Here is a 16606-nt window from a genome sequence, read left to right on the forward strand (position 1 = left end):
AAGCCTCTTTCTGCTCGCACGCCGCTGGTTTAGCACAGACCGGACGCTTCACGACGTTGTCAGTCAGACGCTAGGTTAGCCATCTCATCAACATTTCCTCAAGGGTGAAGCTAATTGTTCAGCATCATTAACAGGGACAGGCTTCAACAAATAAATAACAGAATGAAGCAGTAATTAGACAAAGAAGTGACTCATTCCACCCTCTACTGGTCAAATCTTGTATTACAACCAAAATCTCCACACTACAGTTGTTCCTCACTACAACACGCTTCAAAATGTAGTCCCACAGGCAAAAAGTCTGCCCGGTTACAAATGATGTCATCACGTCAACGAACAACTCGCATATTCATACATCAGCGCACACGGACACTGGGTTTGAGGGGGTTAAGTGCTGCCCGAGGACACAACGACAGCATTCATCTGTGGGATTCGAACTGCCAACCTTCAAATTAGTGGGCGAAGTCTGTACCAACTGAGCTGCTGTGGACCGTTTGTTGTCGGGACAGGCCTAAGCATTTGCTGTAAAAGTCTGCCCGGCAACAAATGATGTCATGAACAGGGATTTGCCTTTTTTTCTCTTTACGATAATCTTTCGTGTTTTTTTTTTTTTTTTTTTACAGCCTATGAGCGTTTTAAGAGTTATTTTTAGAACGTGACCCCCGCGATAAACGAGGGACCAGTGTACTGCAAAGAAAAACTACACATGATAAATACTGAGCCCAAAAATATATATTTGCAGCTTTTATTCATTCACTAATTCACACAGACGCTGAGGACGAGGTGGGTGAAGCGTCTTGTTCGAGGACACAAAACCACAGAGCGTCGAGAGCGGGATTCGAACCTGCAACCTTCAGATCAGTGGACAAACTGAGACAAACTGAGACAAACTGAAAAAACGTGATGTCACTGCTACGTTTCAATTCATTTCTTTTCCTTTTAATGCCTCACTTCCCACGTTCTCTCCTGTTTTTTGTGTGTTTTTTTTTTTGCGTGTAACATAACGACTCTTTCTGGCTGTAATTAGAGATTTGAAAAACGCCGCTCTTCTGGTCGTGTTTTCATACCTTCGTAAATCTTATCCATCATCTTCACAGTGATGCATGTGCCTCGCCAAACAGGAAATGGGCATTCTGCTCTGGGATTACTCTCGTTACACGGCCAGGAATGGCTTTTTGGAGCTGGAACATAAACTATTTTCGGGGGGGGGAGGTTTGTGGAGGTGCACGTCCCGACCGCGGCGAGGTGCTGATTAACTGTTTATACGATTGACTTCAAACTCCAACACAAACAGTGAAGTCATGAGCGTTTCTGGGCAGAGTCCGACCGCGCTGTACGTCTTTTATTTAATAACCTGCCACTTCTGTCCAATTATGTATTTTTGTATTAAAGTGGTGCCTGGTTTATGGCGGGGGTCACGTTCTAAAATAACCCGCAATAGGCGAAATCTGCGAAGTATCAGATTTATTTTTTATTGTTGTAAAGAGAAAAAAACAAGTCCCTGCTCATGACATCATCTGTTACCGGGCAGACTTTTACTACGCTTAGGCCTGTCCCGACAACAAAACATCGACAGGAGCTCAGTTGGTAAAGACTTTGTCCACGAATTTGAAGACTGGTGGTTCAAATCCAACAGATAAATGCTGCTGTGTCCTTGGGCAAGACACTTAACCCATTTCACCACCTGTGTCTGTGTGTGAACGTGTGAATAAGTGAGTTGTTCGTTGATGTGAAGAGAAAGAACAAGCGCTCCGTCATGACATCATCTGTAACCGGGCAGACTTTACGCCTGTCCCGGTAACGTATTTTGAAACGCGATAAATTTAGACAATAATCCATAATATTGAACCCGAACCACAGCAGATTTATCCCCAAAAACTGTTTTAAATGTTCAGTATTGGGAAAAATAAAACATGAACTGCAAGAAATAAATGTCAGAATGCGACGCTGCAGTGCGTTTGTGTCTAACGAGTCACAGCATGATTCTGTTTACTTACTCACAGTCAAAAGTTCCTTAACAACGACAAATTACTGAGTTTTTGCGACCGATCTGGCGACGCAAAGCAGCAAACTGTAACGGCGCCGCATTAGAGCGCTGGCACGCGTTATATTCTGGCTTTTTAATTAACGCCGTTCTCCAAGTGGCGTCTTCCTGGCACCGTCGACTCGTTTTGTACTTGTCCGAGGAGCTGTTCTGGAGAGACGTCCGCCGCTTGGGAACGCCAGTCTGGAATGTTCCGCAGTATGGCATTAAACTCCATCTCACATTTATTCAGTTACTGGTGTTTTCAGTGTTCAGACACGCAAAGATAAATGTGGATTCTTACTGTGGGCGAGCGGGGCCGCCTCTCCACAGACCTGACCTGTAACTGGATCTAATGACTGGGCTCGTCTCCATGGAGATAGGCCAGAAAAAAAAAAAAAAAAAAAATCTAGGGCACCTTTAACATTTAACACGATTTAGTTGAACACGTAAACTTGAACTGTTTGTCTCCGTGGAGATAGAGAAGTGTAATGCTATTGTGGAACATTTTAGGCAAAGCAATAAGCTCTCCATGGAGACAAGCAGGTAACAGACGCTCCACTAGAAAAGTTACATCATGCATCTTTAAGACAACATGACTTAGAACATTTATATGAACATAAACATTTTAGTAGATTTTTAAAAACATTTTTAGCAACAAAATATTCAGTCTTCATTGTGTGGACAGGTTAGCATGTTAGCATTTTAGCATTTTAACATATTAGCATTTTAGCATTTTAACATTTTAGCATTTTAACATTTTAGCATTTTAACATTTTAGCATTTTAACATTTTAGCATTTTAGCATTTTAACATTTTAGCATTTTAACATTTTAGCATGTTAGCATTTTTTAGCTTTTGTTGCCGATTTTTGTAGTTTTTTTTAGTCTTAATGGTGTGGAGGGGTTAGCATTTTAGTTGTTTTTTTAGTTATTTCTTTTTTTGGGGCATTTTTAGTAACAAATACGTCTTTTAATTGTGTGGCAAGGTCAGACTTTTAGCATTTTTATTTTTTTTAGCTTTACATTTTTTAGTTTTTTGTTTAGTTTTTTGCCTTAGACGTTACTTACAGCACCTTTAACACAACATGATTTAGTCCAGCATTTATATGAACATAAACCTCTTTGTGTAAATCTGAACTGTTTGTCTCCATGGAGATAGACAAGTTTAATGCCATATTGTGGAACATTTTAGGTAAAGCGATAACCCTCCCCTGGAAAAGTGACATACTGCACCTTTCCTGTGCGATGTAGCTCAGCAAACTGAAGCTTCTGTCTAAGCCCGCGGTGCATCGTGGGTAAACTGAACGCGGTGCATCGTGGGTAAACTGAACGCGGTGCATCGTGGGTAAACTAAACGCGGTGCATTGTGGGTAAACTGAACGCGGTGCATTGTGGGTAAACTGAACGCGGTGCATTGTGGGTAAACTGTACCTCGTGTTCCCTTGGGGCAGGGTCGCTCCACCGTGCTGCCCGTGTGGGTCTGGGGCCAGTCGATGGCTCTGCGGCGAATGGCCTCACAGAAGCGGCGCGGCGTGGGGGGCAGCTCGGCCGCCGTGGGCTCGGCGGTGACGGGAGCGGGGGGCCCCCGGGGGTCCTCGAAGGGGTCCCGGCCGTCGCGAGGGTCGGGGCCGGACATGGTGGTGTCGCTGTGCTGCCGGACGGTGGAGACGGGGGTGGTGCTGAACATGGTGGTGGTTTTGGAGTTGGACGGAGGAGCCGAGAAATCCTCGATGGTCGGGACTGAAAGAAGAAGAGAAATGTTAGAAATGAGATAAAACATTTTTAAGGCAAAGACACGGGAACGGAGTGTTTAAGTACAAAGTATATGAAATATATAAGTATGTGAAATATATAAGTATGTGAAATATATAAGTATGTGAAATATATAAGTATGTGAAATATATTAGTATGTGAAATATATAAGTATGTGAAATATATTAGTATGTGAAATATATTAGTATGTGAAATATATAAGTATGTGAAATATATAAGTATGTGAAATATATTAGTATGTGAAATATATAAGTATGTGAAATATATTAGTATGTAAATATACAGACCTTTAATGGTGTGGAGGGATTAGCATTTTTTTAGAAATTTCTTTTTTTTGTTTGTTACATTTTTAGCAACAAAATGCACTCTTAATGGTGTAGTGGCGGTTTAGGGGCATTTTTTTTAAGGATTTTTAAAAAGCTTTTTTTGTATTTTTAACAACTAAATATACACTCTTATTTAGCTATTTATTTTGTTTTTTAACTTTTTTTTTTTTTTTTTTCAGAATTTTTAACAACTAACTTTTAATGGTTAGCATTTAATTTTTTAAAGACTTTTTTTTTTTTGCCATGTTGTGGAGGGGTCAGTATTTCACACGTCTCTCTCTCAAATGCTCCTGGACATGTTTCTCTCTGTTACTCTGATATGAAAATCAATATTCAATTATGTTTTTTGTTTTTTTAAATTATGATAAATCAAAATTCACTTTCACTATTTTACATCAGTTATTCAATAAATTAATACAAAATTTTATATAACAAAATCACAAGTTTTATCTTGAATTCAATTCCAGATTATTTCTGTATCACATTTAAAAACTTGAACTTCACGTAAAAGTCAAACAGAACACGACACGAATAAAAGATAATCCTGCAGCGAGTTAAATACCAGGGAGAAGAGGAGGGGGCAGGGCTAGTGTTAAATACCAGGGAGGAGAGGAGGGGGCGGGGCTAGTGTTAAATACCAGGGAGGAGAGGCGGGGCTAGTGTTAAATACCAGGGAGGAGAGGCGGGGCTAGTGTTAAATACCAGGGAGGAGAGGCGGGGCTAGTGTTAAATACCAGGGAGAAGGGGCGGGGCTAGTGTTAAATACCAGGGAGGAGAGGAGGGGGCGGGGCTAGTGTTAAATACCAGGGAGGAGAGGAGGGGGCGGGGCTAGTGTTAAATACCAGGGAGGAGAGGCGGGGCTAGTGTTAAATACCAGGGAGGAGAGGCGGGGCTAGTGTTAAATACCAGGGAGGAGAGGCGGGGCTAGTGTTAAATACCAGGGAGAAGGGGCGGGGCTAGTGTTAAATACCAGGGAGGAGAGGAGGGGGCGGGGCTAGTGTTAAATACCAGGGAGGAGAGGAGGGGGCGGGGCTAGTGTTAAATACCAAGGAGAAGGGGCGGGGCTAGTGTTAAACACCAGGGAGGAGAGGCGGGGCTAGTGTTAAATACCAGGGAGGAGAGGAGGGGGCGGGGCTAGTGTTAAATACCAGGGAGGAGAGGAGGGGGCGGGGCTAGTGTTAAATACCAGGGAGGAGAGGAGGGGGCGGGGCTAGTGTTAAATACCAGGGAGGAGAGGAGGGGGCGGGGCTAGTGTTAAATACCAGGGAGGAGAGGAGGGGGCGGGGCTAGTGTTAAATACCAGGGAGGAGAGTTTTCAGTGTAAAGTCTTCAATCTGCACTAAAGCCCCAGAGCGTCTTTACTTTTTAAACTCATTCCAAACCCAAACACATAAATCACAGAAATGCGTCGAGTCCTTTCGAGGTCAGAAACTCGGCGGAAAACTCCACAACCCGAAATGGCGGACATCAGCATAGATCTTATCGAGGTGCCAATATTAGCGGCGGAGGGCCCTGTATGTTTAGTGAAGCGCACAGATTGTATTGTCACTAAACAAAAGTAAACACTCTATTTCACGTGGGCTTATTTGGAAAAGCACGGGCGCACAGTGCCAGAGGTGCATTATCATTTTATTTCCTGTCCAGTCGTACCACATGAACAGCACTTTGGACTTTACGCTCGTGCCATTACCGTCCACGGCCTGTAGCACATTAAGCACCAAATCGACGTGAGTGATGGGAACTGTCTAATGCAAACAACTTATGGAAAATTTTAAAAAAAATTAAAGGGCATTAGCGGGGGTTTTTTTGTAATTATTTTTAGCAATTTTTTTCTTTTTTTTTGGCATTTTTAGCAACAAAATACACTGTTTTAATAGCATGAAGGGGCTAGTATTTTAGTTGTTTTTTTGTTTGTTTTTTTAAATATAAACTATTTTAATGCATTTTAATTTTTTTTTTCTTGATTTTTTTTTTTTTTTTTTTTTTTTTACAATTATCAGTATTTTTTCCTTCTCAGTACATTATGATAAATAAAAAAATCACTTCAAATTTTTAAGTTATTTCGTACTTTTTAATAATAATCTTATACTGTTTAATTAACACACCAGCATATTTAAGATCTTCTCTCAAACTGAAAACACTCTGTTCCACCTTGTGATGTCATCATGTGGTGATACAGGAAGTGCTCCACTGTGTTTTTAAACTCCACACACCTTCAACAGAATCATTTGGAGGAGTTAGCATTTTAGTAAGTTTTTAGTTTTTTTTTTTTTTTAGCTTTTTAAGCAATTTTTCTAGTAATTTATTTATTTTTTGCATCTTTAGCAACAAAATACACACAAGAAGCGAGCATTTTAGTTGTTATTTTTAAATTTAACTTCTTTTTTTTTGCAACTAAACATGCAGTCTTAAGGTCAACATTTTAGCTTTTTTTTAGCTTTTGGTGCCATTTTTTGTTTTTTTTCCAATCTCAACTGAACTAAACTTGCAAACTCCCACTTGATGACATCACAAGGTGGAACAGAGCATTTTGAGCATTTACAGACTAATAATAAAGTGTTAAACATGTGTGAATGAAACAAAACACAACTCCAGGTCTGTTTCTAATGCAGTCACATCATTAGAACAGAATTTTGTGTAAAATGGGCCTTTAATACTTTCTAAGGTCATTTCTTTACACTGACGTCCCTTAAAACATCTTTCGCTGTTGTAAGCAAAGTTTTTGTGAAAAACAGCCTCATTATGGAAGTCTGGGTCTTAAAATATATCAGATTATAGGCTCTAAATGTATAATGTCACAACATGATGATTTACATGATCCTTTGTTCAATTTTAGTGCAGCCAAACTAAAGAAATGTGTTTAAATTGTGAAATAATAAAAACACTGACTACAGCACAAAAGACTTTTTAAAGGGTCGATGTTACGCAAAATGAATCTACTGAGATTTAAGTCGTGTTTCCTCCTCAAAAACAGACCTGGAGTTGTGTTTTGTTTCATTCACACATGTTTAACACTTTATTATTAGTCTGTAAATGCTCAAAATGCTCTGTTCCACCTTGTGATGTCATCAAGTGGGAGCTTTTCAAGTTTAGTTCAGTTGAGATTGGAAAAAAAAAAAAAAAAAAAAAGGCACCAAAAGCTAAAAAAAAAAGCTAAAATGTTGACCTTAAAACTGCATGTTTAGTTGCAAAAAAAAAAGAAGTTAAATTTAAAAATAACAACTAAAATGCTCGCTTCTTGTGTGTATTTTGTTGCTAAAGATGCAAAAAATAAATAAAATAAAAAAAAAACTAGAAAAATTGGTAAAAAAGCTAAAAAAAACAAAAAAGTACTAAAATGCTAACTCCTTCAAATGATCCAAATGATTCTATAAATGAAGGTGTGTGGAGTTTAAAAACACAGTGGAGCACTTCCTGTATCACCACATGATGACATCACGAGGTGGAACAGAGTGTTTTCTTTAGCCTAAATGTGCAGGTTTGTGCGTTAAACATGTGAGAATGAAACAAAACACAACTCCAGGTCTGTTTGTTGACGAGGAAACAACTTTAAAACAAACCAGAACACAGCGTAACACGGCCTCTTTAATAAAAAAAACCACTTTAACAATCTTTTCAAATCTGCAATAAATATCCGGCTTTGAGGTTAATACGGCGATAACACCGCGCCGTGGGATCTGAGCGTCGTTGTCGTACAGTTATTACCGATATCCATCATTTTGCACGTTTATGTCCGAAAACTCAGTACTACCACATTTACATTCATTCTCTTCCAAACAACATAATTTACTACCCTTTAAAATTAAACCAGACGCAGGATAATAAATATACCCACTCACATCTCCCATCTGTCCCTAATACGGCACATGCTGCTTAGATTAGCCGTGTATTGACTCACAGCGGACTTCGAGCCACCTACGTCTTGTTCCTCGCTGTTTCCTTACTCCGCGTACGTACATAGCTCTTTTTATCCTTAGCTTGTCTGCGAGCCATAAATAAGACGCACTCTGTTAGCGGGGCGTCCTCTGACAAAGCGTTGATTTGGTCGGAGCCAGAATACCTCGGGCTGATTAAGTGTCAACACCAAAGACAAAGCCGCCGTACGTTTAGGTAGTATTTTTTCCCTTCTTTCTCTTTTCGTTTTCGTCTAGTTTATCTGGTTCATTTTGATAAAGCTAGCGCGCGCGGGGGGAAAAAAAACCAAAAAAAACAACGCGGCGCTCCAAGCTAAACCCATACATCAGCAATAATGCGATTCTGCCGTATTCAATCCACGCCTACTACAACGCGCTGTAGTCCGTGTGCGCGTTTAGTGTTAGCGTTAGCGTCTCCAGGTGCGCGCGCGGTCGATGGGTATCTGAGGAAAACGAATGCCCGGAGATAACTAGGAAATGAAAAGCAAGAAATGGGGGGGGGGGATCTGTGAGATTGTGGGCCGTATGAATGGCCCAAGAGCGTAACGTGAAACAGTGAGTTGTTTATTCGGGGCGGCGTTCTTGCGCGGCTCATATGGTTCGAGTTCTGGAGCTAGCTAGTCTCCGAAATCGGTCGTGTGCTTTGAATTTGAAAAGTTGCATGAAAAACAAAACCTTAAAACGTCCGCGGTCTCCATGTCAACGTCTTTGATGGTTTAAATGCGGCCTGGTCTGTTTTTACTCGTCTCCATGGAGATGTTACCACGTTGCCTGGATTGTTCCGCAGTGTGGCATTAAACATATCTTTCCATCTTGCGTCTATTTTGTCGTGTGCGTTGCGATTGCTTTAAAACTACGTCTTGAAAAACGTTCATTCTTGCTGTTCGGAGTGTCGCCTCTCCACAGATCTGAGCTGTGGTTTAGCGTAATGGCAGGTTTCCATGGAGACGGATAAGTTTAATGAAGCAATAACATTTCCACGGAGATGTGTAAGCGGCAGACGAAAAAAAAAGTTACATAATCCACCTCATATGGTCACGTTTTGTTTTGTTTTTTCGCACAAATATATCAGGATTAACACATTTTACTTTTTAAAAAACAATAATTTAAAATAGAGAGTTTTTTATCATAGATTGTTTAACCTGCTAGCCGCCGCGTTCCAAACAGGAAGTGATCATGGGCGCACTTCCTGTTCCGTCGGCTCCGGCTCCAATTCACTTTCCATCGAAAATCGTCATCACTTTCTCCGTAGCTGCTGCTGTCAGACTCGTCGTTTTGGTTTTAAATGTTCATATTAATTCACGCAAAACACGATCCGCTTTGTGCTAAACCAGCGTTGCTAAGCGGGAAGGGGCGTTACCTTCAAAACCCTCGCTCCTGATTGGCTCTTTGGTTGCTATGACACTCGCGGTCAGATTTATAACTGCTAGCCTCGACGCGCTTCATTTGGAGTCCACTTCTTTGGTTTTTAATGACTTTTTTTTCGCTTAAATGTCGTGATCTAAAAGTGAATTACCCATTATTATAACATTTAACGTTAATACACTGGAATCTGTGAGAAAAGGGCTGGAAGTGGCTGTTTAAGACGAGAATGAACACGTTTCCCGGGGCTAAAGAATATTCATGATCTTATACAGTGCGGTTTGATTCTTCAGGGGCGTATAGGAAATGTATTGGCGCTGATTAAGCTTCTAATTTATTCATAATATGCGACATCACGCCGGTAACAGAATGTCCACACAGGGCCACCGTAGACGCACAAACGGAAGAAGAACAAAGCAGGTTTAAGAACGACTTCAGACACAACTCCACTGTTAAAATACAATAAATCCACAGTACTTATTTTGTCCTCCGAGACGCGATGATTAGCTGGAAATATCCTTCTGCTAGCGTAAGACCGGCTCAGTTTCATAAGACCGAGTAAACTGTGAGTCACAATTCTTTTAAAAGGTCACAGACGGAATGGGAATTAGCAGACGGTTCCATATTTAGCTGTTCTTTAAGCGGTAGAAAGTAGAGTTTTAATTATAAAGTGGTACCTGAGTTTACGGACGCGCTAATGGTCACTCACTGAAATGATTACGCTCGCCTAAAAGAACAGCTAAAGACGACAAGACGGCGACAGAGAAATAATGTGATAAACGGTAATATTCAAACTACTTTACGTGACTGATGCGATAATAATAATAACGCAAGAAAATCCCAGTAAACCATTTTAAAAAGACAGTGTCGTTAAAAGGCCTGAGCTGCGATGAATAAACAGCAGAACGGAGCAGTAATTAACCATAAAGTTATTCATTCAACCCTCAAAACCTTTTCGTATCGTAACAAAAATACCCCAAATCTCCACATTTTCACAAAGAAAATGTTCACACGATAAATACTGAGCCTCAAAAAGCCCCACAGCCTCTATCTGAAAGCGTCGACTCTCCACAACTCAATCCTTAAATTAACTCCAGCTTAGCAACGCTGTCAATCAAACCTGTTGCTAACGCTAACAGGAGCGACTTTAAGGAAAGAAGGACCTGATTTGTCTGTTATTAATGTTCATATCTTGATTTACAGACACAATAGTGAAATAAAAACCCCAGGATCATGTAGAGGGTTAATACGAACATTTAAGACCAGAATGAGTCTGAAGCAGCAGAGACAGAGAGAGGGGACACAGATTTAAAAAAACAAAACAAAACATAAACTCAAAATAACAAAAAAATAAATAAATAAAAATAAAACTCAAAATAAAATAAAACCTACTCAAAATAACAAAAAAAACAACAACCACTAAATAACTAAAACAAATATATAGAATAAAAATAACAAAAAAACAAAACTCAAAATAACAAAAAAATAAATAAAAAATAAACTAAAAATAACAAAAAACAAAACTCAAAAGAACTAAAAAAATAAATAAATAAAAAAATAAAAAAACTGAACTGAAAAAAAAGAACCCCATGATCATGTAGAGGGTTAATACGAACATTTAAGACCAAAATGAGTCTGAAACAGCAGAGACAGAGACAGTTTTTCAATGTAAAGTTGAATTAGCGCGTTAGCTAAGTGTATTTATATAAACATCTATGTTCTTAACAGTGTGACGCCCCTTTGCCTCTTTATCTTACGTGTATTTTATATTTAATCTTGTTTTGGGGCGTGGCTGGTTGTAGTATAAATAAACCTCACATCCAGGGGGCGCTCTCTTAGTTCTTGCCGCACCGTACCTGTTAGCTGCAGTTAGCCTTTTTGTCTTTGAGCTTTTGGGAACGGCTGTCCTGTTTTTGTCTTTTGTTTGACTAGGTTAGTTCGGGGACGTCTTCCGTTCTAGGGTTAGTGATGCTGACACTAGCGATGGGACGATAAACAATAATATCGTTTATCGTGATAAAAAGGGTCGACAATTATCGTTCGTGGGACATTTTATATAATCGTGATAATCGTCAACAAAGACAGAGGGAGTTGACAGGAGGGGACAAAGCGGTCTGTTGTCCCGGGGTTTAGGGGCCCAGAAATAGACTCTCTAATAATTTGTATTAGAGGGGGGCCCATGTGTGACGTCTTACCCCGGGCCCCAGAATTTCAGTCGATGGCCCTGCGCATCCAGAATATCCTCCACTAGATCGTAGCTGTTTTCACTGACGACACAGCACAAGACTATGACATTTCTTTAACGATTCATATCCAAAACTTTTTAAACTGTGATATAATCGTTAATCGTCCATCTTTATGTTGTTGTTGGTTTTTTTTGGACATTTTAACGTAAATTAAAACTGACTTAAAATAAATTCTATAACTTTTCGTAACGTGTTTGACTCTTGTGTCCTCTTTAATACGTTTAATCCATCTATAATATCTAACCCCATCATTATTGCGATCAAGTTTAGCCACTTTTATTTTGTTTTTACTTTTTAGCGAGCAGATCGTTTCATTCCAAGTTAATAACATCCAGCAGGGATTTAGAAAGACGCAATTTCACCCATTATTTTTAAAGAACTTACCGTAAATTTGAGACTATAGAGTGCACCTGAATATGAGCCGCACCAGCTAAATTTGAAAATAAAATCAATTTTGTAAATATATAAGCCGCACCTGAATATAAGCCGCAGGTTTTTGTGTTGTAACGTGTGATATTTACACAGAAAGACGGTGCACAGAAGGTTTTTTTTAGTTTTTATTTAGGAAACGCTTTTTTCTTTTTTAAACTGTCTGAAAAGCATCAGTTCATAATCTTTCTTCATGTCTCACTTTTGCATTTACTGTCAGAGCGCCCCCCAGTGGCCGTTAGGCAGTAAAAATCTATAAATTAGCCGCAGGGTTCAAAGCGTGGAGGAAAAAAGTAGCGGCTTATAGTCCGAAATTTACGGTACATACAAGTCAACGGCACGATACGCACACACAGAAACGTATAAATAACATGTGATTAGCAGTTGTTAGCATAGCCTGTTGCGCGAAACAGCACCAAACCCAGTCCTAGCGCTCTGAACGCCTCTGCAGCCTTGTCCCCGGGTGCCTCTGTAGAAAAAAAAACGGCGGTATCAAGCTATCTGACACTCCATCACCAGACAGATATATCCATTTCCTGCGAGAGCCGCGGTGACAAAGCGCACATTTCACGTTTCGCAGTAATCGTGCAGCCAGGGGGATTCTGGGGCTGATTTCTGTAAAACAACCGGCGTTATCATAAAACTGTTAGCCAGCGTAAAGGTCACGTCGCAGGAAGGGAACTGTGCTTGATGTGACAAATACAGACAAAATGTTCGACGGCTCTTTTTAGCTCATAGATCGTGTTTATATAAATGGACAAAGCTAATCCGTTAGCCGCCACGTACCAAATCGGGAGTGGTCACGGGCGACTCGTTTTGGTCTTAAATGTTCGTATTAACCCTCTACGTGATCCTGGGGTTTTTATTTCACTATTGTGTCTGTAAATCAAGATATGAACATTAATAACAGACAAATCAGATGCTAACGTTATGCTAGTGTGATACAAACAAAAAACAGATTGTTGTTTTTTAATATCAGGAAAAACTATTATTACTCATCTCACCCATAGGACAATCATATCAAAAGTTACTAAACAATTATACTTGAAGGAAATAACACGTGTCCATAAATAAAGTATTTTCTGAACGATAAGTGTCACTTTTTTCATAGTTTGTCCGGGGGGCGACTTATATGTGAAATTATTCTTATATAGAGTGAGATCCAGAGTAAACTTGTTGTTTTTTCTGCTTTATTTATCTGATTAACTGTTAATATCTTACGTTAACAAACCAGACACGTGTTCAGTTCTGTCTGTGCTTCATGGAGCTGAATAAATATAAATGTGTTACGTTAGCGTTAGCATTAGCGTTAGCGTGATGTACTGATATTCAGCCTGTTGTTCCACATTTTATTATTATTATTAGAACTTGACTTTAAAGATAAAATGTCTGTTCTTGTCTCGGATTTTGTAAAATAAATGCGCCCAAAAAATGTGACTTATATGTTTTTTTCTTCATTATTCTGCATTTTTTGCTGGTGCGACTTATACTCCAGAGCGACGTAAAGTCTGGAAAATACGGTAACTTAAAATCTGTCAACTGGGCAAAAGGGATGGGCTTGGATGCGCAGATAAACGTCTTCACTTCTACAACTTTTTGATTTCGTTTTATTACAATATTCAATCCCAAAAGCAAAATCTCTCACGTCAAAACAAAAAATTCTGTTCAAAATGCTGCAAAAAGCTGTGAGTCATGAACTTTTTCTTCATTATTCTGCATTTTTCGTTGGTGTGACTTATACTCCAGAGCGACGAATAGTCCAGAAAATACAGTACAGTTCAGCCTGTTATTCTCTATTTTATTATTATTATTAGAACTTGACTTTAAAGATAAAATGTCTGTTCTTGGTCTCGGATTTTGTAAAATAAATTTCCCCCAAAAATGCGACTTATATGTTTTTTTCTTCATTATTCTGCATTTTTTGCTGGTGCGACTTATACTCCAGAGCGACTTATACTCCGGAAAATACGGCAATAGAGAGATCCAGGTTTTCTTGTGTCTGTCATAAACTGTCGGTGCATTTTTTACCTTATGTTACTTTTCAAGCACATTTTTCTGTATTTTATCTAAACAAATGACTATATATTCCCTTTTTTTTACGATCAAACTGCTCAAAAATCACTGGTTTTGTATAAATCTGCTGGGACGGGGGACACGGGGCTCAAAACTGGGACTGTCCCGGGTCAACAGGGACATTTCGTCACCATAACAACTAATTACTTTTGCCGAGGGAACTTGTCCAACTCTGATATTGAATAACTATTTTCAGAGCCAAAATCTGATTATTATTATTTTTAGGCTGGCACAGAACATACAACCGGAGGGAATAAGACATACAAAAATGTTAAAAGTTTTGTAATGTGTTTTTCTTTTGTTTTTTGTCGCCTTATGCTTCTGCTCAAATGGATTCACAATTAGCCTAATGATGCGTTGAAATGTTATAGGTTAGTAGTTCTGCTAATGGAACACGCTGCAATCAAACTATGTTATAGGCGTTTTTATGTTTTATCTGTAGGCTACTCTCTTTTTTTACTCTTTTTATTACACAGGGTCATATCTGAAATTGTGAATATGATCCTGGCGGTTGCTCTGGGCGACGAATCGGGACATGGGGGACGCTTATTAGCAAGAATTAGCAAGTTACAAAATCACGGTGGATGTAAGAATGGGACGGTAAACAGGAATATTGTTTGTTGTGATAAAAAGAGTCGACAATAATCACTCACGGGACACTATATACCGTATTTTCCAGACTATACGTCGCTCTGGGGAATAAGTCGCACCAGCCAAAAATGCAGAATAATGAAGAAAAAACATATAAAAGTCGCACTGGACGATAAGTCGCATTTTTGGGGAAATTAATTTGACAAAATCCGAGACCAAGAACAGACATTTTATCTAATACAGCATAAAAAACAAGCTAATAATTTTACTCTGGACCTCATTTTATATTTGAATAATTTCACATATAAGTCGCATCTGAGTATAAGTATGAAAAAAGTGACACTTATCGTCCAAAAAATACAGTAATCCTGATAATTGTCAACCAAGATAATCCTCAGAATGTGCAGAAGAAAGCTGCTTATCGAGGAGGGGGACAAACGGGGCCCAGATTGACCCAGGCCACCAAATTTCTGCCGACGGCCCTGCTCACCCAAAACGTTCTGCACTAGATCATCGTCGTTTTTACTGATAAAAAAGTCAAATTATATAAAAGTAGTTTAAACATGGAACGTATTCATAACATTAAAATTATAATTATTCGTAACTATAACATTTTTTAAACTGTCGGCAACTTTTCCGCAATTATTTTGGTCGTGATAATCGCCACACAAAATCTGAATATCGTGGTTTGTGTGTTTTTTCTGATTGCGTCGTGCAGTTGATTTACTAGATCAAGGTCATAGATACGGCTAAGCTCTCGCCCGCCCCGCGCCGCGACGTGCCAATACTGACATTTTAGCGCGTGACCTTTTTCCCGGCAAAGAGCCCGGCTAATTACCTTAAAACTCATTCAGTCATTGTGCGTCTGTCAGCCGCACGTTCTCACATCCACGCACACGAGAAGGCGGCGAAAAGCTGGACTGACGTGCGTGGTTAGCGTGAGGAGAAAGGAGACTGCGGTTAGCAACAGCGGCTAATGAGCACTTCAGGTGAATGCTAATGCTGAGGTAAGTCACTGGAACAGCAGCTCCAACACCAACATGTTTAACAAAGAGGAGGCAAAAAGGTAAAGTGATGTTTATATTTAATGATGTAAATGAACAAACACAACGCACAATCAAACGACGCTCAAACGAGCTACACAACATCAGCAAAACCATTTTAACACTTTTTCTGCTGTTTTCTGGCTTTGGAAATAGAACCTTCCACATGTGACTGACCTAATTTGGCACAAAGTTTGGTTCAGAAAAGCCTGAATTCCGCCTCAGGACTGTGGCGTTCGAGTTTGAAAACCATTAAAGTGGTGAAAGCCAACGACACTCGGAAAGGTGAAATAACAGGAAGTCATCTCGGTCAGGTCCGGATCGATCAGACGTTTTGAACAGCAGGTCGGCTCAAAATATTGATCATTATAAATTTCCACAATAATACAGCAGTGAGTCACCCGGTGTATTTTGGAGAAATCGATTCTTCCAACCTGAATATACACGAGTGCAACAAGTGCAGAGTGAAAGTGCAGAAAACGCCGCGGCCTCTCAAGTTTTTATTGACTTAGGAAAAGTGGGATGATTCATCGGCTGACTGGCTTGATTCAATATATGCATATAATGCGATACGAGGGCAAGTGTAATTGTGTTTTGTGATATTAAAGCGGTGGTACCTGCTCTGTGCTGCAGATATGAGGCTAATCTGCATGTGCCTGGAACAGCACGCTCTGATTAGACGCTCCTGAGAGCGTACGGCGCCGACACAGGGGGCCCGAGCACCTCTCCAACCGATCCACTGCACATTATGTGCAGTCAAGAGCTGCTGCTCACCTGTGCAAGGCCAACACTGGGTATTGTTGTAATGTAATGTGCTAATGTGCTAC

The 16606-nt window shown here is 39.8% G+C and overlaps 1 protein-coding gene across 4 annotated transcripts in view; it reads right to left on the reverse strand.

Annotated features, from left to right (window-relative positions):
* Positions 1 to 16606, reverse strand: part of LOC117385051 (adhesion G protein-coupled receptor L2-like) — a 222171-nt gene that overhangs the window by 81026 nt on the left and 124539 nt on the right. For all 4 annotated transcript variants that reach the window (XM_033982292.2, XM_055228534.1, XM_055228535.1 and 1 more), the window contains exon 6: positions 3454 to 3762. In XM_033982292.2, the coding sequence (XP_033838183.1) occupies positions 3454 to 3762 (309 nt within the window). The remainder of the gene's footprint in view (positions 1 to 3453; positions 3763 to 16606) is intronic.

Source organism: Periophthalmus magnuspinnatus, chromosome 17 (genome assembly GCF_009829125.3).
Source record: "Periophthalmus magnuspinnatus isolate fPerMag1 chromosome 17, fPerMag1.2.pri, whole genome shotgun sequence".
NCBI classification, from domain to species: Eukaryota; Metazoa; Chordata; class Actinopteri; order Gobiiformes; family Gobiidae; genus Periophthalmus; species Periophthalmus magnuspinnatus.